Here is a 27709-nt window from a genome sequence, read left to right on the forward strand (position 1 = left end):
TTTAATATGCTCCATGCTGATTCCCTACAACCCGCTGAAAGAGGCTCAGAAGAGTCTTTGTTTCAGTATCACTTTGAGGATGTCTTGCTAACTTACTCGGCATGCTTATTTCCTGCTTTTCCAAGGATCAGGCAAACAACTTGAATCTGTGTATTCCCCTGCTGTGGAACACTAAATTGCTGTGCAATAAAGTAAATTAAAGCCCTGGACCCCCTCGAAGTTTGATGTATGGGTGGGGGAGTATCAATGAGTAATTGAACAGAGCTCTCAGGCAACCTTGAGCGAGTGTTGAATAAATTAGAGATCTTTGGCAGCAGTACATCACCCTGAGCTTTTAATTTACAGAGTTAGAGGTATTCGTTATTGCACCTTCTAAGTTGCGCATTGAGAGTGCTCTTTAGCATATAAAACTGTCATCATGAGCTTGTGTCAGATCTTTTCCTTACCACCCATTTTATAGCAACACATTGTTGTAACCAATTCACACAGATGGGCCACATCAGTCCGAACTGCACCAGCATGTTTGTCAAACAATCTGAATCCACGTCGCTGTGCTGAATTTTTCTGTGTGTGTGTGTGTGTGTGTGTGTGTGTGTGTGTGTGTGTGTGTGTGTGTGTGTGTGTGTGTGTGTGTGTGTGTGTTTCTTGCACCAGCCACTGACTCTTCCACCTGGTCATGAAGCATCATGAAAGTGTTGCTTCCTTGGCAGCTCCATCAGAGGCAGGAGGATTTCCTGTGGCCTCTGGAGGAGCCAGATCACGCTGAGCTCACAGCCCCCCCACACCCATTCCCACATACAAACACATAATAGAAACTGGATTTAGCATCAAAGTACTGACCAGGTTTATCCATTTTTAGGCCTGGAAAATGAACAAAGTTTTACTTTGAAAAGCATATTTAAATGTGCTGCATGTCAATATGAAGACATGGCTCTGAGAGAGGGAGAGAGAGAGAATATCCAGCCCATATATTACAGCTTCATTAGCATCTATAAATGACTACTTTAAAATGTGCAGAAAGAACTGACTAGGCTATTTTCTACTGCTTACCTCATGCCAGTGTGGCTTTGTGTTCACCGCTGCCACGTGCATGTCCAAATTACAGCCTACAGGCAGATGTGAAGGGGAGGTGCCATGTGGCACTTATGGTCCAAGGCCCTCTTCCCAGTGTAACCCCCCCCACGCACGCACACACACACACACACACACACACACACACACACACACACACACACACACACACACACACGGATCTGGGAGGCCTTTGGGATTTCGGTGTGCCTCACTCACTGCTTCCTCTGCCTTTGATGGTGACCGTAGTGCTTCATCATCATTTTGACTTCCATGTTTGTGAAGTGGTTCAGCCTGTTGCTATTCACTGCTTTCATGGTCCTAATGATAGCACACTGTTGAAGCCGCAGGGATGAGCATTAATTCTAATTCTGCCCTGTTTTTCTTGCTTTTGTATGTGGGAATACAAAATACAGATTAGTATCTTGTGAGAGGTCAGTTGTGGCTTGTATTTTTTTTTTCTTTTAAATGTTCAAAATTCAAACATTTATATAATCTGGATATGCACAATTTTGGGTGTGGCCCCTCGCTTCACTTAACTTCTATTCATTGTGATTATGTGGTGGCCATTCATATTCATACGACTAGCTCTGTGTGTGTAAAGGACCCCCCACTCCCATTTTACACCCCTCACCTTCCTGGTACACTGCCCCTCCCACTGGCCTGCTCTGGGGGCGACATAATTGATGTGTGATGATCTGCTCATTGTCAGGATGAGGTCAGGCAAAAGGAGTGTTTTCACAAAGCAGACATCTGCTGCGCTGTGCTGCCCTTTTCAACAGTGACGTGATGTCCTGTGGCAAGTCTCATCCATACAAACTCTGTGTACAGGAGAGGGTAGGGGCTGGGCTGTGATTACAGATTGTGTGGGTGGGGATTTCTGAGTGAGAGGCTTGTACCAGACTGAAAAAAACAACAACTGAGGGCTGAATGTAGTTCTTTCCTTTTTTATAAACTTTTGTAATGCAGATTTATTTTGTAAACTTGCATTGTTGACGTCGGTATTAGCATTGTTTAGCTGTCTTCTTCCCCACATTTTGCTGGGGTAGTTTCTTGGCTAATGATGATCATTTAAACAGTGTGATGACATTGCATAATTTCCATGCAATACAAATCTATTAATGTTGCTGCCCTGCACAGTTGGCAGGGATATGTTTTGCTTCACCTGTGCATACACTTCGGATGTATTAAGAGGTGGATATGGTGCAGTCTGCTCCAGTGGCCAACTGCGGTACTGCAACTAAGAAAATGCACTTGGTCCCAACAAGCATTTACCTGGACCGCCATTATACAATAAACCACTGTAAAACTGTTGACAGGACACTTTCAGCTGCAAACAACCCCAATGATAACTCTCCTGTGAGATTTTAAACCATGAAGGTTGTATACTTGCAAAACTATGTCATAATGTAAAAATAGTGCGCCATAGCATCTCCAGTGTTTTGAGTAATTTCACAAGCCTATTGACTCACTACAGCAGCTCGACTCAAAGGAAGTTACTTCTGCACTAGCGTACCCCTTTTCCTGAGGGTTTGTTGGTGGACGGCCCCCACTGGGGGCCGACGAGGGAGACGACTGGTTGCCGGGCTTCATGGGCTCTGGTCCCAAATGATGTGTGATGGTGCAGAACCCTAAGCTCCATTAGCCCGCCTGAGCTTTAACTTTGTATTGTGGCCTGGAATGCATTCATCTGGCTGTCCATCTCTGGGCAACCTCTCTGTCATGGTTTCTTACTAGCAATCAGCTACTTTTCGAATTGGAGGTCAGTGTTAGTTCAGTGTGTGATTACACGCTGCAAGTTCTGCTCCTAACCGCACTGACTCCACTAATGCATTTAGTTGCTGTACCCCAAATTAGATTTTTTTTTTTCAGAAGTTAGCTTCTTTTTCCATGTCCTGGTGTATTTGTGGATATATTTGGACTAGATAATGAATTGCAGAGTGATGCCACATTGCAGTTCAGCATGCAGACTCAAATGCAGCCTGAACATCTCACTTTGAACCCTGTCTAACCAGTTTTTTAGCCTGCTGCCTGGTGCCACGCTACATTTTGATAATGCAGTGTGCTTGAATCTGACAAGAGCTTTGCCTCTACAAGTAAATCTAACCTCAGCAACCATGCTCAGAGTTCAGCATCCCATTTCAGACCCAGGTACAACCCATTGATGGTGTTTTATTAAAACCCCTGTCAGCATCTGTAAATGTCAGACATTCTTTCCTACGCTCATGTCTAGCACTCTCATATAAATACTCCGATTAATGGACCTGGGAGACTTGGAGTGCCCCCACCCCCAGGCAAGGAATTAGACCAAATTAGACGCTGGGGAGAGACTATTTTGATGCATTCCTCCAAAATTACCCCAAGCTACATTTACCTTGTACTTAATGTAAAACATGAGACTTAAAACTGTAGAGCTAGCTTGATATTTATAAAGTTGGGAGATTACTTTGGTGATGGTTTTGAAGCCACTAGCTTTGACTTGTATTAAGCCATAACCCTCCTGTAGAGATAGTGGATATCAGAGGTGTTGACTCAAGCCACAAATTTAATTAAGACTAATTGCCGAAATACAAATACTTTGCAACCCAACTTGGACGTTAACGCCAATAACTCGTGACTTCCCTTTGACTTGAGCCCTTTGACTTTAATTCCCCATAACCTCTTTGTTTGAACCAATCCGACAGCATCCAATCAAGTTGCAAGAGAAAGCCATTAAGAGCTAGTGTTGCTTAACTGAGTGGCAGTTGTTGTTGTTAAAAACACAATTGCATTTGGTGAAGAGCGCTTTATGAAAGTTTAGGACTTGGGACTTGAGTGCAAACACTTGCGAAACAATGACTTGGCCCCACCTCCGGTAGGGATTCATCATCTTGCTCAAGGGCACTTCAGCAGGGCAGAGTCTCCCAAATACCTTTTTAATCTACTGCTTCCCCTCTGTGATGGTCCACCAGGTCAGTACGACTCAAAGAAACCTTCCTTTAAACCTGACGGAGCTCATCATGAAGGTCTTAGATGATGCATTAATCCATCTCCATTTTATCCTTGTCTCAAACCAACTACATTTTTTTTTTAACAGCATAAGGCATAATCACAGCTTTTACCAGGCATGGCTTTGAAAAAAAGAAAATCCTGAGTAATGCCAAAGTACGGTGGGGGGTGTACAGGAGGTGAAGTGAGTTAATTTGCAGTCTCGTGTCCTGCTGGAGGAGAAACTTGGAAGACACTCCTCGCAGCACTGTACATGACTGTTTGCTTGCCAAATGGAAGCTGTAAAACCCTTTAATGTTCCTTCTTTGTGTGTATCTCAATGAAATTACAGACTACTGTGCCACACAAGATTTAACAAAAATGTGTCATTGTGATATGGACCTCACATCATCCACACCCTTCCCTCCAACCATAAGGGATTTTCTGAATAAAGAGAACAAATAATACATTGTTCTGGAATTCAGAGGGGGTGAAACTGAAGTAATCAGTCCCACTTTCCCATTGTATCACTGTCCTGGAATGTACGACAATAGGCTTCACTTTATAATAGGCACTCTACTTTTATCATTCACCAAGGGTTATTTTACAGTGAGTGACCGCATTAATCAAACACCTGAAAGCGCACAAAGCAGATTCCTTTTTTTTTAAATAGCAGCAGGAACAATTCCCAAGGTTATGTCAACTAATTGTTTTAACTGTCACTTAAGGAGGTAAAAAAAAAGGCTTTTAAGCATGTCTCTGTTCTTGTTTGCATTTGGATGCAGGAGCTTTAGCAGCATTAGTGTTGAGTTAGGAAGAAAGGAGCAGGAAATGGACAATATTACAACTATCAAAGCCAAATCACAAACGTGAACCAGCCGGCGTAGCTAAATAAAGCTGCAAGTCACTCCAGTCCAGGGGCTGTTCTACAGATGCAACCTAATTTCCAATAAAGCCGCGTGCTATTGATTAGGATGGACACCATGCGGCCTGGCACAGTACTTTATTATTACTCTGAACTTCTTTCACCCCAGTATCTTTCCCAAAATATCCTGGAAAATGTTATGTAAGCTGAGGGCATGTAATCTAAAGTACTGTGAAAGCTTATGACTTTGTGCCTTTTGTCTTCCAGCTATGCTTTGGCAGATGAGGCCTACCGTTCACTGAGGGACCAGGACAAGGACCAGTGCATCCTCATCACAGGGGAGAGTGGCGCTGGGAAAACAGGTATGTAGCTAGAAGAGAACTCCTTTTATATCTTAACGTCTGTGCACTCGTCAAGCGCCCCTACAAAGCAGAGCAGGAGTCGCTTCTGGGACACTTGACACCAAAATGTGCTGCAACACGTCTGGTGGAATCACAGGCATCGTCTAGAGTGGCCACGTTGCAGCCGGATGACATTAAAAAAAAACAATTTTAAAGATGCATACCAACATCCAGTGTCTTGGAGTGCGTAGTCTATCATCTGAGAGTGAGAGTGTGGGTGTGGTGTTAGGAAGAAGCACTGTGTGAAGTTGTTTGGATGAGCAGTGGCCCTACCAGAGGACGAGCAATCAGCCCGTTCTAAACGGGCACTGAATGAGTTTATCCAAAGAAAATAAAAAAAACACTTTTAAAGCATCCAAGGACAGAGAATCTTGGCTAATGGATCCCAGGAGAGTTAAAAATGTACCATCGGGCCTTCTCGTTTGTTCGGCCCCTCTTGTTTGTAGTGCTGAACAAACACTTGTAAGTGTAGTCAAAGCGTATTTGTAAAGGCAGCTGTAAGATAAGGGTGGTTATGTTTAAAGCCACATTAGATCAGATGTAACTTTTTTTTCAAAGCATCTTGATGCAAGTTTTTTTGAGAACGTCATGTTGGCACATGAAATGTGACTACCTCTTTGATGACCTGTATACGGAGAGGGTGTTAAATGATGGAGGTATGCAAATCAAAGTAGACCAGCAGCTTGCAGATGGGTTCCTGATTTGCATGACACGCTCATGTCTGACAGCGCATCAGACTAGAAATATGGAGCCTGCTGATGTTAGAGGACGCTGTCTTCACATCCCCGGTCCTTTATCTAGTTGGTGTCGTAATAGTGTGGCCATGTTGGGGGTCGGGAGCAGCCTCGCTTACCTTACAGAAAGCCAAGAGGAATGGAATTTCCCTGGTCTCCTATTGGCAGTGATGTGGTGCAGGTAAAGGATATATTGAGTACAAACTGTAGGAGGGAAGTCACACTTTACTACTAAAATACATTCCTGTACAGAAAAGACACAGACATACAGTCGTACTTAGAATAAAAAAAATGTGACCCTTGCACTTGTTGTCACTCACACACTGGATTTGCATGTGTGCGACAGACTTTAAGTGTAGGAGTAATTTGTAATCGCAGCGTCCATTTGGTTTCAATTCAAACTGGCCATGTGGCTTTAATCACTGGGGGAGAAATACTGAAAAAATATTATCACAGCATTTCTTTAGTTGGAATATTTACTTATTAAGACCTGAATATTATCAGAGGTATGGCTCTTTATGTATGCATGGCTGTCCCTTCCTTACTATAATTTTAATTCATCGCCCAGCCCTACCTTTATTTCTTTGTGCACTGATGCCATATCCATTTCCTGTACCTAATAATGTGACGCACCGTTTTCATGGTGTTGATGGCTTTGATCTATTTGCACATTGATCGCTGGCTGGAGCTCATATTTAACAACGTAACGTTCCCCGTAGCACTTTGGCAGCAAACATTAGGATCCACAAAGCCACGGGAGCCACTGTCAACAATGTGAGATTGTCAGTCACACACACGTTAATAATAATAATTTCACTAGGTTAATGCAGTGATACAATAATAAAACGGAGGCAGTGGAAGTCACAGTAAAGTATGACAGATCGTGTTTTGCACTAGCCTTTATTTGGGTTCTCTCAAGCTCTCATGGATATTAAAAACCCCACTCCAAGAAGCTGTTCAGCCATGTCTAGGAGATAAATTTGGATTTTGTTAATCGCATCGGCCTCGGAGCTTTGTAGTGGAATAAGACCATCAAAAACGTGCATACCCCATCGATATGGGTCATTGACTTTTATGTCTGTTTCTTGTGCTCTGTCTTGCTGTGGCTCCCGTATGAGCAAGGAGCTGTGACGAACATTATTATCAGATGCCAGCAATGGCGTACAGGAGACATAACATTGTTTTTTTTTTCCCCTGCGAGAGATGACTGGGGAAGTTTATTTTGCTTCCCTGAGACATAAAAAAAACAAGCAAAGATTAAGCAGTGTGTACCTCGTTACTCAGCAGAGCGGGGTCTCTTGATCTCTGCATTTTCTTTTTTTATGCACACCTTCCTGAAATGTACGAGCGTGTCTGCAGCTGTTTGTATGCCAGGCTCATCATCATCAGCAGTCTGTACCAGCGACTACCGTCAAGCTCTTTTCTATCCCTGCTTGGCACGACGCACACATCATCAGTTCTAGGTCACTGTCATCTCGCTGGACAGGAGAGATGATCCCGATGCCAGCAGGCATCCTACAAGGCATGTCACTTGTTTCAGACAAGCCAAAGATGCCTTTTGAGCCCTTGTCGAGTTTTTCATCCAGAAAAATATTTTTTGGGAACACTCTGCACTCACAGTTGACACTTTCAGATGAGCTTCAGCTCGTACACGAGAAGTGGATGAAAGGGGATCATCTCTGTCGATCCAAATGCAGTCACGCTTCTTCAGTGCAGTCGTTTGAATGATGATAACCTGATGCAATGATGGTCACCGTCTGACTAAACAAACTGGGTCCATTATGAGGCCTCCTCCTCTTCTCTGTACCCCAGACTAATGACCCACACCCTTCCCTGATGGGTGTCAGGGGGGGATGAGGTAAGGGGAATTTTAAAGTGAATGGTGAGACGGGTGGGCAACCTCTCGTCATGTCTCGCAAAGGCTTTGACCTAATATTTGTTGTGTCTACGTGTGTGTGTGTGTGTGTGTGTGTGTGTGTGTGTGTGTGTGTGTGTGTGTGTGTGTGTGTGTGTGTGTGTGTGTGTGTGTGTGTGTGTGTGTGTGTGTGTGTGTGTGTGTGTGTGTGTGTGTGTGTGTGTGTGTGTGTGTGTGTGTGTGTGTGTGTTCCAGAGGCCAGTAAGCTGGTGATGTCATATGTGGCAGCGGTGTGTGGGAAGGGCCAGGAGGTGAATAAGGTCAAGGAACAGCTGCTGCAGTCCAATCCCGTGCTGGAGGGTGAGTGAGCATCATTCACACTCGAGCTAATCCAAGGGGGCTGGATCATCTGGAGCTCACATTTGTGTTAACAGGTTGACAACGCTGTCCCCTTTCAAAGGCTCCTCAAAGTGCAGCTTCTTTTGTCAAAATATGGAAGACATGAATTGTCTTACATTGTATATTTGCGACCTGTCACCCACCCTGCATAGAGTTTTATGAGAATCTTTGATATTTTTGCTCGGTAGAAAAATCCATTTCATCACCGCAAAACTCCTGGCGAACACAATAAGTCGCACAGCAACCGCAAAACTTTTAGATTTGGCACGTAGACGTCGACAAACGCACACACACGGGAATCGTGCTGTCACAGACAAGTGAGCTGATCAGCACAATAACTTTCAGGGTTGTGTAAATACTGTGTAACACACACTTTGTATTCCTCTACTTCTCCCCTGTACGCCACACACACACACACACACACACACACACACACACACACACACACACACACACACACACTGTCTCAATCTCACAGCTCAGTGCTGGCACAGAAACAGCTGTACTTTAATTGGGGGCAGTGGACAGGAAATGCCCATGAATGATGAAGCTGTATACCCGGCCGGGTTGGCTGCTGAAAAACCTGCACATCTGCAAGAGTTTAGCTCCCACCAATCTAATTGCCCTCGCGCTGAAATAAAGGGAGAGGGGAGCACAGTTATCGTGCTACACACAATGTGCCCGTGTCATGCTCGCTCTCTGCGTCTCTCTCTCTCTGCTTCGCTTTCTTTCAGAAAACCTTTTTATTGGTTTCTTTCGTTGTTAACCAACAACAGAAAAATGCACATTAATCAGCCGTTTGTCAGCTATCAAGCTGATACGCTAATAGCGCTGTGATGCATGACACATTAATAGCATTTTAATGGAGAAATGTGGCCAGAAGCAATTTTGAAAAGGCTCTGGATTGAAAAATACTGTTCTAAAAGGCTCATTTATGCACGTAATATGAGGCGTAGATGTGCACACATGTTTGCGATGCAATTTTATTTATGATCGCACTTAAACACCCATAAGGGGCAACGCTGTGTTTAAAAATTTTTTTTTTGTTTGTTTATGGCAAATATTGAAGCACTTTGACTTGAATGACAGCAAAGTTCAGCCGCTCCTAAGCCTGGCAAGCAGCGGTGCTTTGCCTAATCCACGCAGAATTATGGGGCTTCATCAGTAAAAACAGCTTTGACATCCAGACCCCTTAGATGATTGACAGCTCGCAGGAGTGAGGCACAATGTTAAGGATCATTGATATGTTTAGCATATTTGTCAACACGCTTTGGTTTGTTTTGATATTATTTGCAATAACGTTATTTCAGATGGATTAGCATGAATTATGCATTGGTTTGCAGTGTTTTCATCCTGTCCCATTTCTGATTTTCAGCCTTTGGAAATGCCAAAACAGTGAGGAATGACAACTCTTCCAGATTTGTAAGTATCTGATACTGAACCGATAAACAACTGGTGTCGTTTAATTAGATGTTTGCTTCTTGAATGAGGCCTCATTTGCTTAACATTATGCACAGCTTGGATGTTTTCATTCAGACTGTATTCAAGCTACGCATCATCTTTCAACTTTCATCTACGTTTTTCTCTTTCCTTCAAAATAAGCCCCAACATATTTCTTAATTCCCTACTGTTGTGTCTCTCTCTGTTTCTTTTAATTTCTTTACACAGTGAATGTCTCATTCGTGTGCTTGCGTCAGTCTGGCTTTCCACTAAATGGAACGTCTAGTAGTGATCTACAATGGTGTGGTAGCTTATTTTCCTCTTTCCTACAATTGGTGGAGTTGAATCAGTTCTCGCAGTGATTCTGTCTAGACACAACAGCCTTTGTAACGGCTTGATGGTTTTAAGAAAATGCCTGCAGGCTGATGTTTTCTGGAGACTCATGTCCTCAAGTGATTCATGTCGGTACGTGTTTCAAAGCAACAAATCAAAGAGTAACCTCCTTTTTAAGGGGATTTAGTCCCATGCATGTTCTAATGTCTTTACCACATCATGTGAAGACATACAGTGTATTTCACTAGCACATCTTTACATACACAGAGCAAGGCCTTTGAGGTACACTGCTGTTCATAAGCACTGGACTGTCAGTTTGTCCAAACTTTCATAATGTTGCAAACAGATTTATTTTCTGCTCGTCTCTCACTGTAACATCTCCACGTGTTTTATACATCGACTGATCGATTCCTCATGACCTGCGGGGGTTGCGAAATGAGGAAGCTGAAGAAATATGATGCTTATCTCTATGGCAGAGATAGCATCATGATAATGTTTCCGTCCAGAGACGGATCCAGGAGAGGATGTATTTCCAGGCAGTGGCAGAATGAAAGGAGACGGGTGTGTGTGTGTTTGCTTTTTGTTTGCCAAGGAGGTCATTCTCACACTGTCTGGCTCCCTCATGACGTGACATTGCATCAGATTACCCCTATCACACCAACCACTTGTGTTCACGTTCATTTTTCTAACATGAATGTTTTTTTTTAGCTGGAAAAGTCAGTCTATCTTAAAACTTCCAGTCCATCCAAAAAGTCTGATTGCAACACCATTACACTGGGTGTTGGGTTTTTGCCTGTTTTTATTGAATGGAAACTTGTTATACCGGCCAGGTATAACAGGCTAACTGCCAATTTTAAGTTTCCTTTTCCCACTCCGTTCAATCATCTACCTATATTGGTACATATAAACTCAGGCCTGGCCTTGCAGTTGTAACCGGGTAGTTCAGCTTTATAAAGGAGTGCGCCCCTTCTGTTTATATTTAGGTAACCTTGGTATAAACCTCTAGACAAGGACCTCAGGCCTCCCCGCTACATGCCAGTTCATCGGAGCTCAATCAGTTTATCAGAGACCCATCAATCAAAGTGTCACTTCATTTTGCTGAGTGCAGCAAGCTTATTGAGATTGGCTGGAGCCCGCTCACCAGTAAAGCTTGGCCTGCTCTGAGGACCGGTCTGCTATTAATACATCAGAGGGGAGGGGGGGGGGGGGGGGATAAACACACAGGGCTCTGTGTCCTAGCATCCAAGTTTCAGATCGAAGGAAAGAGACGGCCTGAAATGCTTTTGTTTTAGTTCTCCAGTAGAAAGAACGTGGCCTGGTGGGGGGGGCTTTCCCTCTACACTTATTTCATAACAGTTTGTTTGGCAGCTGGTGCTGAGCTTTGGAGCCAGCTCACAGTGTACATTAAAGTTCAGTTCTACCTACTGTATGTTCTAAACGTTGTGCTCTCATCCGCAGGGGAAGTACATGGACATTGAGTTTGACTTCAAAGGAGATCCTCTGGGTGGAGTCATCAGCAACTGTGAGTAGCATTGACATGACGATGCGCTTAAAATAAAAGAAATATCCGTCAAATTGTACACGCCATATTTAATGTATCATAGTAGCCATTATTTTATCTTCTTCTTGTCATTTTCTTATCAACCTGACACTGATGTCTCCCTCCTAGTTAAACCGTACCATCAAACATACAACTATCAGTTTTTATCTTCAAAAGTAGTCGGAGAGGCCATTCAAGTATTTCAAATTGTTGAGGTACAGTTGCACAAAAGCTTTAGAATTGGGGAAAGCTCTATTGAAACCGAACAGGGCGCTCACCTCCAGCCTCTCGCGCCTCAGCTCTCTTCTCTCTTATCTTGCTTCTGTTCACATTGTTGCGTCTGCGCTGACTTCTCCGCCAGAGGTCACAGAAACAAAAAGAGGAGCCGACGGCCGAGACACAAATGAACCTCTGTCTGTTGGCTCGCGTTAGTTCAACACAAGGGACTTTCTGTGAAGAAGAGCCGCTGACATGTGACTGCTTCAGACGGGGCCGGCTGGCCTGCTAGGCAGATGGACGAGGATGCTCTTTAGCAGGGCAAGCCTGGAAGGATTTCTCTTCTGCTCTCGGCTCATTATTTTCCCCTACACGGGCATCCGTCGAGCCCTCAGTGCGTCCTACAACTGAGATTAGATGGCTATACTTTTAGAAAACCCAATCCTCCATAGCTTTAAAGATTTTTTGGCAGCCAAAGTCAAAACATAACAGGATATTGTTCCCACGTTGCTGCTTCAATATGTGTTTGCATTTCCAAGGCAGAGGAAACATGTTTAGGATGCTTTACTACACAAAATGGAAAGCGGTGGCTCAAAACAAAAGCAATGAAAGGATGACTGAAGGGTTTGGCTGGACGCGAGATGAAAGGTCACTTCAGTTCCCTTAGGATGCGAATATTTCAGAGTCGGCACAAGAGCAAATGAAATGCGACCACGCATATTAAAAATGTTCAATAAAAAGAAGGAAGTGGCTCCTCGGTGGTATTGTTCTTGTCCTCTCTGCGTCTTTGACCACAGCTCTGTATTGCTGCTGCTGACAGCCACTCAGTCGTGGATGTTGTATTATTGATGTGCTGGCTCTTATAGAGTCCCGTATGTGATCCGTGGCCAGCCGCTGCCACAGATTCACATTGAGCCTGACCCACCGCTAGCTCTGACAGCCCCCGGGTCTCTGTGTAGGGCTCTCTAGTTAGCGTGTCCACAGAGTCAGTGCAAAGTGGCCCTTCTGTCCTCTCAGCGCCCACAGACCGGTGAGTCACAGTTTGTCCAAAGATTGACAAAGCCAGGAGCGGTTCTTTTTATTTGTATGGCTGGAAATTTGACTGTGGTTAAAATGGCAGTTCAAGTGGATATTTTTCCTTCTGTTCAGTCAGTTTAATGTAAACTCTTAAGTCTCCTAAAATAAGATGTTCTTAACTAGACGAATTGGATGCTTATTATCCAGCCAGACTGGCAGTGAAGAGGATCTCAAGCATTCTCAGATGCAGAGCTCTGCTGTTGGTCTTTAATTAAATCATACTGAGCCTAATGCGGTGAGCAGATGATGGGTCCCCTTTTTAATCAGGTACTGCTGCACTTGGTCGGCAGCCTGGGAGAAAGCGCTGATGTTTGATATTGTGTGCGCACATACACACACACAAAGAACATTAGCTTGGTCACCTTGGCAACTTGCATATATACAGAAGTTTGAACCAGGAAGCCCTCTGACCTCCATACAGATGCTGGGCATCCTTAGTACTTCCTACAGCAGATCAGCCCCTTGTTTACTTTTCAAGGACACCTCAGTGAATCACCGCAGAAACCTTTCCCGTGAGGACCATTATTGGGGAAATAACTTTTTGTCATCATGCGTCATTGTTTCCCTTTTGTTGTCCTGTACTCTTTCAGATCTGCTGGAGAAGTCACGTGTGGTGAAACAGCCACGAGGAGAGAGGAACTTCCACGTCTTTTATCAGCTCCTGTCTGGAGCCTCCGATGACACACTGAGTAAGTCCTAAAAACTCTGGAATGCATTAAATGGAAGCATCAATGTATTTTATTTTTTTTCAAAGTGTAGATGGGGGCAAACTTAACTTGAAGATTAAAGTGCTCCTGGATCTGAGAGAAATGGCAGCTTTAAATACTTAAATGCACCGTTCTTATCGCCCTAAAGCACAAACTGGGGTTGTGATATATTTAGCCTGATCGCCTGGAATAACTTCTGATCTCAGAATATGCACTTATCTGCTCACAGGAACTAATGAATCAGCTGAGCAGTAGCTAGCCGAGCAGTCTTGTCCAAAGGAAACTATACTCTCCACCACGGTGGGATCTTCTGTTTGTTTACATTCAAACACCAGATGGTTAACATGAGCACGGAGTTTGTGTTTCCCTATTTGAATTTCCTATTTTTAATTCACCCCTGTCATCTGGAAGCACCAGCATGCCACTCCCTATGTTAAAATCTTACATAAACATTTTCCAGCAGTATTGCAGCTGCACACAAACACATGGCTGATGCATTAATGGCCCCTATCTTCCTGCCTAACAAACAGTACAGAGAACAAAGGCCATGCCGTGAAACCGGTTCCCTCTATTTGCTTTTCTGTGGACAGAGGGCATTGTTTTATGTCCGGAACGCAGGAGAACAAAATAACGATCATTGACTCTAGAGCGCACACACACACACACACACACACACACATCAGAGGGTCCTGATTCAGCTGTAGTTAATGCAGCCACTAATGAAATCCGACACATGCACCCACCAGAGGAATAGATTTCTCTGCTTCTAAATAGGGGGGCTTTTAAGAAGGCCATTTGATCTACCATAACAGTGTTCACAGCAGTAACTCTAAGAGCATTCACTGTGCAGAAATTGTGTTTGGCGCGGGTTGGACAAATTTATCTTAAGAGCATGGGTGTCACATTTGAACCTTTTGTACATTGAAGTGATTCTTTTTTCTAGAAGGTCCTTGGGGAAAAAAAATGCAGTTTATAACAATCATTACAAGATTATTTCTTTTTTTTAATCAGGCACCTCCTAGCGTGTAGTTGTGTGTGTGTAATGTTCATTTCATGTAAATAGGACTTAAATTGCCTTTCGCCAACCAGCTTGAAACAAATGCAGTTTGAATAGTAACCGCGCGTTTTGTTTCACAGAGAAGCTGAAGCTGGATCGAGACTTCAGCAAGTACAACTACCTGAGCCTGGACTCTGCTGCGGTCAATGGGCTGGATGATGCGGCCAACTTCCGGACAGTCAGAGTGAGTAGTGCATACACACATATATTTGTTTGAATGATATTGCACTTTACCCTCATTATAGATTCTCCCAGATGATATTTTCAGAATCAGCCTAAATAACTGCTGGTAGAAATGATCTCCCTTTTTCTAAAATCAATCCTGATTACAGTCTCTAAACCGCAAGTGGGCTCTCACAAAAGAACAGAGAAACAAGAACACACACTCATCATCATGCCGAGATAAGCTAAAGATAAGCTGAGTAGAGGCAGTGATTTTCTCAATCGAACACTGCGCACGGGTAGATTATGAAAGACCAACTTCTGGATTGTGAAAACACTTCACAACAGACTCCCTCTCCCACATGTTGCAAAACCAGGTGAACTTTGAACTGAACTTGAACTTGAAAGTGAACTAGAACATGAACTGCTAGTTTTACATTGATTAAAACACGGGCAGTTCAATGTGCAGCATTTACATAAATGGCAAAAAGGGTTTAACTTTTAACTGCAGCATTTCTTTGGGAAAAAAACACAGGAGACAAGGCAGCTGCTTCCTTTTATTTAAATACGTCTGTCATTCAATATCTTGCCCGCATGCACGTTGCCACTACTTGTTATCCTTACTGACGGTGACGCATACTGAAGGATGTTGTGTCTATAAGAGACTGTTTCTACTGCACTCTATTGTTGTCAGTCCTGCTCCAGCATGCTCCGCTCAGCTACTGTATAAGCCTTTGCAGTCTGTTCTGTCAGATTCTACTTTACTCGTTTCCTTGCGTTTCACATCCTGCTTCTCATCCCCTCTCACATGGAGTTTTCTCAGTATTCCCCATACAGCTGTGTTTCACCACCGGAAACACAAGGGGACATTCCCACTAAACAATGGGTCTTGTCTGTTATATAGCCAACGATGGCCACACTTTCTTCCCATAAACATTTAGTTAAATGTTTGGTCTGTCTTTAACTATGGTACTGAGTTTAATTTCAACACATATGGAAAGATTTAAGTACCACAGCCAGTGGTGGAAAGTAACAAAGTCAATTTACTCAAGTACTGTACTTGCGTACAATTGTGAGGGACTTTTACTTTAGTATTTCCATTTTCTGCTACTTTTTTTTACTTCAAGTGAATGTCAGAGAGAAATATTGTACTTTCCACTTCGCTACATTTATCAGCTAACTTTCGTTACAGGTAACTTTGCAGATTCAGATTAATATTACAAAATATAATCACCAAACCGATTATGATGGATGGAATATAATAAACATTATTCTGAAGTTTTTACTTTTACTTTTGATACTTTAAGTATCATTTGTTGCCAATACCTTTGTACTTTTAGTTTGCTGACAATTTTGAATGTAGGACTTTTTACTAGTCACGGAGTATTTCTACACTGCAATATGTTACTTTTATTTCAGGAAGTACTTTGTAAAGGAAGTTGTATTATATTTGGCACTAGGATTCAGTTTAAGACATTTAAATATTGAATTGGGTAATTTGTAGTTTTTAATGGGAAGATGATAACTTTAATGGGTTTTTGCTTGTCTCCTCTTTTCTTGCCAACCATGAATTATGTAAATCTAATGGACTCTTAGTTTAGCCTGGAGTCCCTCAAAATAGAGACCTCAGTCTCTTCTCTTGAATTAGAGATTGAAAAAAACATGGTGATCTGGTTGACGCAGCTTATTGGCGAGTGCCTTGTTCAATCTTTTTTTTCTTATTTGACTATTCCAATTCATCAAATGACAACTCTGGCTGCAGGCTGCAATAATAATGTGTCAGCCTTCCAGAACTGGTGTGTTTGCACAGTCGCACACACTGTCATTACAATGCATTTATAGCTTAGTTCCACCTTTGCAACCCTGTGTCCATGTTTCTTAATAAGGTTCAACAACATCAGCTGATTTGTGACTCGTTCTTTTTTATTTGACCCCCTCCAGAATGCCATGCAGATTGTGGGCTTCATGGAGGACGAGGTGCAGTCGGTGCTGGAGCTGGTGGCCGCCGTGCTGAAGCTCGGCAACATTGAGTTCAAGCCAGAGTCGCGCTGTAACGGCACCGATGAGAGTCGCATTAAAGACAAAAACGGTGAGTTTGACAGACGAGAAAGGGGAAGCAAAGAGTCTCTCTTACTTCAAAATATCTCTGAGACTATTATAACTCATTTCCAACTTCATTTTAATGATTTGGCATCATGATGTAGTGGTGAACAACTGTCTGTGTGTTTATTTATGTTCAGATACATGTCAGACAAGTTGAATAATTGGATTAATTTGACCATTTTATTTTGATTCTGATGATTTATTGTGAATATCTTTTACATTTACACTTTTTGACCATCATGACATACTGGCCTGATGTCGAACCGCTGCCCCCTATTGGCTGCTCTGATCTCTTCCTCAGTCCTCCCTCACCTATTGCGTATTTGTGTTTTATGATTAGCATGACACAAGCTTTGTTTGTGTCATCATTTCCACAGCTATTCTCTTTAGGCAAATAATACATTTACATATTTCCCTCCATGACATTGGCATGATTCATCTTACTGCCACTTTTGTCTTTTTTTTCATATGAATCACTGGCTTCTTGCAGTCGCATTGCATGCATCCGTATGCTCCTATTTTAAAACTTTTTACTAGTCTTCCATCTCCACCAGCGTGATTATTGTGTTATCAGAGCCATAATCATTTAGGCAATAAGTATTAACGGATAGGGTTAATGTTTGGCTTTAACGTTCCTTAATTATAACGCTTTAGAATTAATTGAGATAAAAAAGCGGGAAAATATTAAATAGTGTGATGTTGATATTGATTTAGCACATCATCACAAGAGGTTTACAATTGCAATCTGCAAAGCATCGCGGTCCCAACTCATTTTTCAGGAGAATGATGGAGCAAGTTGTAGTGCAATGCACATGTGGTGGTCTAAATCTTCAAAAGCAAAACATGTTCACATCCGCTTGATTCATCAGCTTTGTGTGTAGCTGTGACATAAAATAAAGTGTCACAATTATGTTGACTCTTATTTTTATCCCTTTTTTTTCCCTTTTAAAGATTTGAAGGAGATGTGTGAGCTACTGGGGATCGAACAGTCGGTGCTGGAAAGAGCGTTCAGCTACCGCACAGTGGAGGCGAAGCTGGAGAAAGTGTCCACTACCCTGAATGTGTCCCAGGTCAGAGGGAGAGTTACAAATCTGTATTGCACCAGTTATGCCAATGTGCATCTACGATCCTTGAATTGACACACGCGCACACACACACACACACACACACACACACACACACACACACACACACACACACACACACATACACACAGAGGGCATGAAAAGATAAAGGGACATTTCTTCCCCCTGACTTCCTCCCATGGCTGCCGACTCTCATCCGTGTCAATGCAACATGAAAACCTCTCCATTATAGATGAGCCTTATTCCTCCTGGAAATTCAAATGTAGGTCATATTTAAGAGGTTAGCGAGTTCGCTCAGACTGTTCATATGGCGAGGATGCTTCAAGCGTGGTCCTCTGTGTCCAAAAGCAGAATAGGAAAGGTGTCAGACAGTTCATCTGACCTCAGAATAATGTTGCCACTCATGTTTACTCCTAATGGCTTAGTGCCTTTTTGAATTCTACATTCTTGACCTGTTGGACACTCGAGTAATAGCCTTTGGGAATGTGAAGCGGTATGCAACGATGTTGTGAAAAAGAAATTCATGCATTTTCATCCCCCGTTACGTGTGTCTATTTGCAGGCCTACTATGCCCGAGACGCCCTTGCCAAAAATCTCTACAGTCGTCTGTTTAGCTGGCTAGTTACCAGGATCAACGAAAGCATTAAAGTAAGTAAAAAAAAACAGATTTCCTTTTTACTTTGTCATTTGATTTTATCATTTCAGTTTGTGTTCTTTACTACTTTTCATGCTACGTTAAACTGGCAGTACACCCTTTTCATACTGTGCTTCTAATATTGACAATATTGTCTCCCTGCAGGCGCAAACGAAGGCTCGCCACAAGGTCATGGGTGTGCTTGACATCTATGGCTTTGAGATTTTTGAGGTAAGACAAAAGGCAGATCAAACCCACTCTCCTTGTTCTAAGCCACCCAAACATTTTTATTACATTTTAAAAGGATTTAGCCCACGGGCTGTTTACGTGTGTGTGTGTGTGTTTTGGTACCTGTGAGCAGCTTATCAATAAGAACTGAGGGCTGCTAAAACCGCACTCGCATCAGATTAGTTCAGCTTTATTGCTCCCAGGGGTTCCATTATTTATTGTGGCAAGGTGATTTCAACACTCAAATCAGCATTTCACAGTAGAAAAATTGCAACATTAAGGAATCCACAGGAACCGTATAACACATCACATATATATATATATATATATATATATATATACACACATATACTGTCAACGACATGACACAGTAAACAGTGTGTCTTTGATAGTTCAGCCACATTGCATAGTACAGCAATAGGTATGGATTATATGGTTCATAGGGGTGCATGTGCATGCAAAGACGAGGCAGAGTGCACAGTATAGACTACATGGAAATGGTATAAATGTTAATGCCCATTTGCTTGATGCCTTCAGTCCCCCCCACCCCCATATGTTCATGTCTCTTTCATATCCCTGCCTGTTCACCCCACTCACTCTCAAGTCATCCCTCTCCTCTCACTCTTGTGTTGTGTGTGTGTGTGTGTGTGGGTCACCAGGATGGCGTAAGTAAGACCTGCACCGGCCGGTTTGCTGTGCCACTGTGCTTTGCTGTGATCTAAACGACTTAATTCAGCTCCTCGTTAAAGACGATTCAGGGCTCCCGGTGTGCAGCATCGCCACATGACCGAAACGATACAAAAGAAGCCTTGGCCTCGTTTGAATCCTGACTTGGCGCCCAGTCGCCAGTCTATTAGCTACACCCAGCTGAAACTAATGCAGTGTGATACAGCAGCCCTGCAATAAACGCTACATTCATAAACGTTGCTGTAAAATGTGGAGCTTTTAGAGAGGTGCTGATGCAAGTTTATAGTCATTTTGGAAGCTGCAGTCTGTGCTGCTGTTGAATCGTATTGCATTAAACTGAGAAGGGTTTGTAATATTTAATTAGATTTTATATCAATGATGGTAGACTAAATACTGTTTTGGAAGGATTTATTCTTGCAGGACTGTTGTGTTAGACTGCATTAGTTTTAGCTAGGTGCACCTAATAAACTGGCTGCTAAATGTGTTGCTGCTGTATTGAATGTCTCTGTATAGAAGTAGTTGATTATTTTGGAACATACACTTATTCTTTCTTTCTTTCCAAGAGTTAAATGAAAAGTTTGCTACCAGTCATGTTTGTACGGTAACTATGAAGCTACAGTCCGTTAGCTTAGCTTAGCATAAAGACTGGCAACAGGGGCCATGGCTCTGTCTGAAGGTAATAATATCCATCTACAGCACCTCTGAAGCTCACTTAGTATGTCACAAAGTAACAAAATGGACTATTTCTTGGCTGGGAGCAGTAACTTTCTGAAGTCCCGTCTTGACCGTAAGGTTTTCTGGCAACGTGGCCTGGTATAGTGGAGTTACTGTACCCAGATAAACAATTTAAAATAATGTTTGGGCAAATCCAGGCTAGCTATTTCTACTTGCATCCTGATTTCATGCTATGTTAAGATAAGTCTCGTAACTGTAGCTTCATATTTACTGTACAGACATCTACAATGATCTAACTCTGTGAAAGAAAGCAAATAAGCCTATTACCCAAAATGTTGAACAATTCCTTTAACAGATACAGATTAGACTGACGTGGTAATTTATAAACACATTATTTCTGAGAACACTAAAGGTGTCAATTCATTATATCAAGGTGAGTGTATGGCAAATTCATGATCGTGAAATAAAGGAAAGAGTAGAAGAGAGTAGAAATGCCATTTTGGGTCAGTCCTCTAGTATGGCCTCTCCCCCCCCGGAAATGTTATTGATTTTAACTTGTTACACTTAATATGAAATGCAAGGAATTTCCCCTCAAGTGAATCAACACCTCTGAGAAATGTGACCATTAACTTTCGGCATATTTTTAAGATGGTGGCTTCCTCAAGCTGCTTTAAACCGCTCGTCAAAGAACGGCTCAGTTTCAGCTGAAATAATTGTCAAATTTCCGTCTGGTGTCTGCTGCCACTTGGGTATAGAAATGCTATTGAGTGTGTGTGTGTGTGTGTGTGTGTGTGTGTGTGTGTGTGTTTATTATGGGTGAAGATGACCTTTAGGTTTCTCAGCAAAAGGAAATGAAGTCTTAATATCTGTCACTGATCTCCTTGAGGCTATGTGCTCTGTTTCCTGGTCGCTGAGAAACCTCGCTGCGTCTTTCACTCCGAGCTCTTAGACTAAACATGCTGCTCTAACCACTGCTGTGTCCTTAGCACATTAATGTTAAACTAACCCAGCACATCGTAGGGCTGTCTGCCAAGAAGCATGACTTACCACTTACCGGTCATAATTGACATCGATAATAATTGAGAAAGACTCCGTCAATGTTTAATGAAGTCTGTGACAATTTACAGGGACTTGTTCTGAAAGGGCTTATAGTCAAAAGGTGCAGTCAGTTGTTCACTGTCCAGATTGATTACATGTTTTTTTAAGTGATGGTTGTTAAAGTGGCGAGGTAGAGGGAGTGAGTTGCAAGTTTGTCCAAGCTGATTATTGCCGGTATAATCGGATGCTTTTTAAGATTTAGAGTCTGTCTCCTCAGCTCAAAAAACGACGTCTTAAACAGTCAGAAGTGAGTTTGCAGGTTCTGAAAATGTGATCGCATCATTTTGGACGTAATTCTCAGATCAAATTTACTAAATCTTATTTATTATACTAAAGCTATGTTTCCAGGAACTCAATTCATGCAAAATATGCCTAAAACATCCTATAAGCTCTCCTTATCAGTATGCGTTGGCACAACCATCCCCTTTAATAAAACACTGCAGGAAATTGATGGCAACAGCAAAAGTTGGCAGAGAGATGTGACCATGCTTCTGGATGTTTGCAGAGAGGAAAGAATGCAGTCAGAGCTTTGAGGAATAAGAAAATGAAGCCGTAGTGGTTTGTGCAGCAGAAAACGACAAGAAGCAAGCGCCCCAATTTAATAGCTTCTGGAATTTAACAGATATGGAAAAGTTCCACTTTCCCCTTTTTGCGGTAAAAAAAAACAACCAAGAAGCTATTTCACTGACAATATTGAACAACGAACGAACAGGCACCGCCGTGATTCCACATGTCGACGAAGGCTGCAACTGATTGTTTTTTTTTTCCTCCCGCTGCTGCTCCCACAGGAGAACAGCTTTGAGCAGTTCATCATCAACTACTGCAACGAGAAGCTGCAGCAGATCTTCATCGAGCTGACGCTGCGTGAGGAGCAGGAGGAGTACGTCAGAGAAGTACGTCTTGTGTTCTCACGTTTACTCAGACAGCAACACACATAATCCACAGTGGACACTTGGATAAATTACCCATCAAGCCCAGCCCGTAGGCCTAGAAACACTCTCTCACCTGCAACTGCACATCTATATCATTCAACATGTCTGCACTCAATTTGCTGTGTTGACAGTTCATCATCTCAGACCCCTGCAGCATGATCCCAACCTGGTTGCTTCACTCATCTGTGTAACCTCTTGTGCCGTTTCGGCTAAATCTGTATTCTTGCCGTCGACCTACAGACATTTCTACTTCATTAATGTCCTTTGCCCCGTCTCTGTCGTCCGTCACGCTCCTGATCTTATTCTCTCCCCATCTCCCCTCTGTGGAGTTGCGAGGACGGAAGTGATCCCTCACTCCAGCAAGAGTAAACACTCCCCGTTGTGGGCCTTTAAGCTCTGTTTGTTTTCGGAGCTCTTTCTATGTGAGTGCTGCAGTGGTGACCCCCACACCCCCACACCCCTTCCCCACTAACACCACCACCACTGATATTCCACTGCTGGCCTCTATCCAGCGTACTGCATGGGAAAATACCACAGGGCTGGAGAAAGGAGGGAGGACCACCAATCAGGAGTTTTAAGTCGGTTTAAGCCACACCTTATTTGCGCTCCCTTCCCCCCCCACCCCCCAAATATCTGTCACATTGCTTACATCAAACCGATGCTACGTTCCCAACCCATTAGCAGCTGTGAATGAGATACCGACAGTGGCATTTTTTTAGAGGCTAAGATGGAGAAAGGCTTTGTGCTCTGTCCTTGCTCAGATGATGGGAAGAGACAGAACGGGGGAGAAGGCCTGGTGAACGTAATACAAATCCAGCAAGGACAAATATGGCTATGAGGATGGATGTACCAACACTTACACTAATTCAATGATTTTAAAAAGTGCACTAAAGCTAATGATCAAGAATGCTTAAATGAGGAATGATAAATGCAACTTTGAAGGGGGCTAGTCCGTTTAGAGCTTCCGGGACATTTGTTCTCATTAGTCCCAAATGCCCGATGTAAATGTTAAGTGCTAGAGATATTAATGTGTCTAGACTGAGTATAACCTTAGTTCATAACAATTTAAAATATATGGTTTTAGATTAGATTTAGAGACTATTTTGAGATTCACACATTGCCAGAATTTGGACAAAACATTATTTCTTCACCAGCGGAATACCTGTCCAGCACCGATTCTTCATCATTGTTACCGCAAAGTCTGGCTTGTTAGTGCAATGTGAAGATCTTTGTTTATATGTCGAGCATCATTGAGTTTAAATGGCACAGAAACACGACATCCTCCAACATCCATCTTTTTTAAATATGTTCGTATTATATGTATAATTTTTGTCATATGGATTGTCTATGTTGTACATGTCATGACGTTGTTTATTCTGTACACACAACATCTGTTGCACGTCTGTCTGTCCGGTAAGAAGGATCTCTCCTCTTTTACCGAGGTTTCTTCCATTTTTCCCCATTAAAGGTTTTTTCCTTATCCGCTGCGAAGGTCCAAGGACGAGGCATGTCGTATGCTGTACAGATTCTAAAGCCCCCTGGGCCAAATTTGTGCTTTGTGATATATATATAAATACAATTGACTTGACATGACTTTTAAAGCTTGAGGAAGACAGACTATAACCCCTGGAGGAAATCATGTCGATGTACAAGAACAGAGGATGTCCCAAACTGAGGGTAACCCGAGTGTACGCATAAAAATGAGCTGCACTGAACACATCTGGTTGTGACTGCCATCAATTGGGGCTACATCGCATCACACTTTTAGTGTACGATAAACTTGTACTTGTTGAGGGCCGCTGTGAGAGCAGTGTTGATTAGATGACTGTCCTTCAGGTACTTGACCAGGTGCTTCGGGTTGAGTTGAAATACCACTCAATTCTCTGAGAGTCTATCTGATGGGGGAAAATCAGTCTAACGTCTTGTTAGCTCGAGATGGAAAAGCCATTGTCCCTTTTGACCTTTTATTTATTTTCCTTTCACAGGGCATCGAGTGGACCAACATTGAATATTTCAACAACGCTATTATCTGCGACCTCATTGAGAATGTAAGTCACTCTTCCAGTTATCAGAGAACCAGTTCAGTTCAAGTGTTTTGCAGACCACAAAACAACAGCTCGAGACCAGTGGCAAAGAATAATATGACTCTTCAGTATCGAACACAACCTTTTTAATGCCTGCCCCTACCTTGCTGTGTCCAGCACCAAAATGGCATCTTGGCCATGTTGGACGAGGAGTGCCTGAGGCCGGGGACGGTCACCGACGAGACTTTCCTGGACAAACTGAACACCATCTGCGCTGAACACCAGCACTTTGAGAGTCGCCTCAGCAAGAATTCAAAGTTCATCACAGACCACAGCCTGCCACACAATTGCTTCCGCATTCAGCACTACGCCGGCAAGGTACTGGAACATCAGTCTGTGTACAGAACAATAAGGAATTACAAGATCATTTTTGTCGAGCGATGCAGTGTAATACAGGGAATGCAGAACAATCTAAGGAGGTATAGATACTAATATGATCAATTTCTGCATCTCATCAGACAATGAAATTATTGACATGCACTCAGTAGTATTACAAACTGTAGTAGATGACAAAGAAAATAGTTTTTGTTCAGTTGTGCCTCCATGATGAGAAGAAAACATGTTTAGTCACGTCTGTTCTCGCCGCTCATATCAAGGTGCTGTACCGTGCCGAGGGATTTGTAGACAAGAACAACGACCTGTTATACCGGGACCTGTCGCAGGCCATGTACAAGGCCAACCACAGCCTCATCAAACAGCTGTTCCCTGAGGGAAACCCAGCCAAAGTCAACCTGAAGAGACCGCCGACTGCTGGATTCCAGTTCAAAGCATCAGTGGGGACGCTGATGAGGAACCTGCAGACCAAGAACCCAAACTACATCCGGTAAAGTCCTACAGAGTCATTCCTACAGTTTTTTTCCTACAAAACTGCTGCTTCTAATAACAAGAATACATTAAAGAATACTCTGCCTGTAGACGTTGTATTGAGATGTCGAAAAATTCAGTAATCGGTGTAACCTCGGTGTGAACAACTTATCTCTTTGCTTCCCAGGTGCATCAAGCCCAATGACAAGAAGGCCTCCCACATCTTCACCGACTCTCTGGTCTGCCATCAGGTGCGCTACCTGGGCCTGATGGAGAACGTTCGCGTGAGGAGAGCGGGCTACGCTTTCCGCCAGGCCTACGAGCCGTGCCTGGAGCGCTACAAAATGCTCTGCAAACAGACCTGGCCCCATTGGAGAGGGCCTGCCAGGTAACGGCTGTGTTTATTCTGAAGCAGCGAGTCAACTGCTGGGCAGCTGGGGGGGGGTAGAGAGAATGGGGTCTTGTCACTGGAAGGTCGCCAAAACAAATCCCTCCTGTGGGTCTTTTGTGAGAAAATGCGAGTGTGGAAACTGAGCAACGCTCATAGGTATCTTTAACTAAGGCACTGAGCCTCGGACTACTCCCTGTGGAGTGACTGTGACCAGCACTAATAGACTGCAGTTTGAGTGGTCAGCTCCCAGGTGTGATTGTGTGGAGCTGTGTGAATGTGAAACAGGTTATTGCTGGAAAAGGACTCGGATAGCTTTTCCTGGGTAAATAAAGGTGCAAAGGTGGGAAATAATCAGCTGAACTACTACTACTCAACACACATTATATCTTAAAAAATATAAAGCAAAGTAGTAGCAGTAGATTACGCTGAACTTTTTAGGGAAAGGTTATTTTGTTAGTCTTTTTCTTTATCTTTGTTTGCATTTGTTGTTACTGAACATATTTATTACAGTTCTCTCACACACACACACACAGTTTCAGGTATTTGCATGCACCACATGAAACAACAGTCCTGCCACATACTGCACCAGTTGTTCAGCAGAAATGAACCATTCCCTCTCTGAACCACAACATGTTGAGACATTGCATCCTTTATCTGTCTCCTCTGTTCCAAATCAGCCAGACTTGTTTGTTCCATCCTTTTGTGCCGGTAAAAGCACTGATTCCTATCTGCTGTACCACACATTGGTATCTTGTTGTTCAGCCATCCTTCAGTGCTTCATGCGGTTTCCTTATTTCCCCCCTCCACATGTTTTTCTGCATTTGTTTCGTTCTCCTTTTAATCATTCTTTCTCTCTCTCTCTCTGTTTCTCAAACCATACATCCTCAGTGCTGTTTTCTCTACAACTACTTCTACACAGTTGCTCTTATGTTGTTCATGGTCCCTTGAAGTGTAAAGTATGCGTTGGATGACTCATCTGGCCCTTCTGGCTCTCCATAGGGAAGGAGTGGAGGTGCTGATGGCCGACCTCCAGGTCCCAGCTGAAGAGTTCTCCTACGGCCGCTCCAAGATCTTCATCAGGAACCCAAGAACGGTAGAAAGCAGAAAAAGCAGCCCTGCATCCCTTAAATATGTTTTGAAGCCAGTTTTGACCTCTGCTGTGCACTCCGGTGGATCAGGCTGTAAATGTCTAAAGGTTGAATATGGCATGCTCAGCTGCCCTGTTTTCTCACAGTAAGATGTTTGTAAAGCAGGGTGAGCTGCACTCTGAGCCCCCACTTCAGCAATTAGCATGTAACCACCAGGAAAAAAAACTAACACATGGTTTCACTTAGCCCTCCCATCTAACATGGGAAATTAGCTTCTTCACTCAGCGCTTGTAGGCTCTTCAACAGCTCAAGCCTGCAGCGTTTTGATGGACTTTCTCTCCACTCAGGGAAAAGACCAACAAAGCTTAGAATAACATGATCTCATTGGGAGAGAATTTTCTTTCTTTTACAATTTACTTTTCTATCTGATCAACTTATCTGCCTCATAGATCTGCAGCTGTGAAATCACTTCATGGAGTCTAGTTTAGTGGATTTTAATCCATGTTTCCAGACAAAATGTATTTTGGCTGTTAATTCAGCAGCCACGCCTCTTTTTTTATTAATTTTACAACGTTGAACAAGATGTGGCATTAATCGTGAAGCTCTCTGTGTACTTTTTTGATTCTCCGAATAAGTTATGTGCTGTAAATAAGTTACCTTATTTAAGATTAACAACCAGATAAAGTTAGGCAATGAAAAATTCCGTTTTCCAACGTGTACAAAGCGGTGATATGAAAAAAAGACCACGGTATGCTGCCTGCAGATGAACAAATTGCATTGGCTTACAGCAGGACAATAAAATGTCATCATTTTTTTTGTCCCGCCATGAGCAGGAAAGGGTTATCACCCTCAACCTCGCCTTTCTCGGAAGGTAGTTTGGACTTTGTACTTTATCACTGAATCAGTGTTTGCGCAGATTAAAAAAAAAGCATTTCTATTGATCTCACAGAGGGAGATGTTTTTTTTCATTTTATAACTATGACCTTATTGCAGAGGTTACAAAGACACTGTACTTGCCAAAAGAACATTTGATATAGATAGCTGCCAATTTTACAACGGACTTCACACTGTATAGA

The 27709-nt window shown here is 42.9% G+C and overlaps 1 protein-coding gene across 3 annotated transcripts in view; it reads left to right on the forward strand.

The window, feature by feature from the left end:
* myo1b (myosin IB) overlaps positions 1-27709 on the forward strand; it is a 56851-nt gene that overhangs the window by 20494 nt on the left and 8648 nt on the right. For all 3 annotated transcript variants that reach the window (XM_079170714.1, XM_079170715.1, XM_079170716.1), the window contains exons 4-19: positions 5171-5265; positions 8149-8253; positions 9668-9714; positions 11524-11587; positions 13489-13587; positions 14743-14846; positions 16766-16913; positions 17879-17997; positions 18574-18660; positions 18812-18877; positions 22123-22227; positions 24252-24314; positions 24468-24668; positions 24947-25173; positions 25342-25542; positions 26545-26638. In XM_079170714.1, the coding sequence (XP_079026840.1) occupies positions 5171-5265; positions 8149-8253; positions 9668-9714; positions 11524-11587; positions 13489-13587; positions 14743-14846; positions 16766-16913; positions 17879-17997; positions 18574-18660; positions 18812-18877; positions 22123-22227; positions 24252-24314; positions 24468-24668; positions 24947-25173; positions 25342-25542; positions 26545-26638 (1825 nt within the window). The remainder of the gene's footprint in view (positions 1-5170; positions 5266-8148; positions 8254-9667; positions 9715-11523; positions 11588-13488; positions 13588-14742; positions 14847-16765; positions 16914-17878; positions 17998-18573; positions 18661-18811; positions 18878-22122; positions 22228-24251; positions 24315-24467; positions 24669-24946; positions 25174-25341; positions 25543-26544; positions 26639-27709) is intronic.

The sequence above is a fragment of the Pholis gunnellus genome (genome assembly GCF_910591455.1).
Source record: "Pholis gunnellus genome assembly, chromosome: 12".
Lineage (NCBI taxonomy): Eukaryota > Metazoa > Chordata > Actinopteri > Perciformes > Pholidae > Pholis > Pholis gunnellus.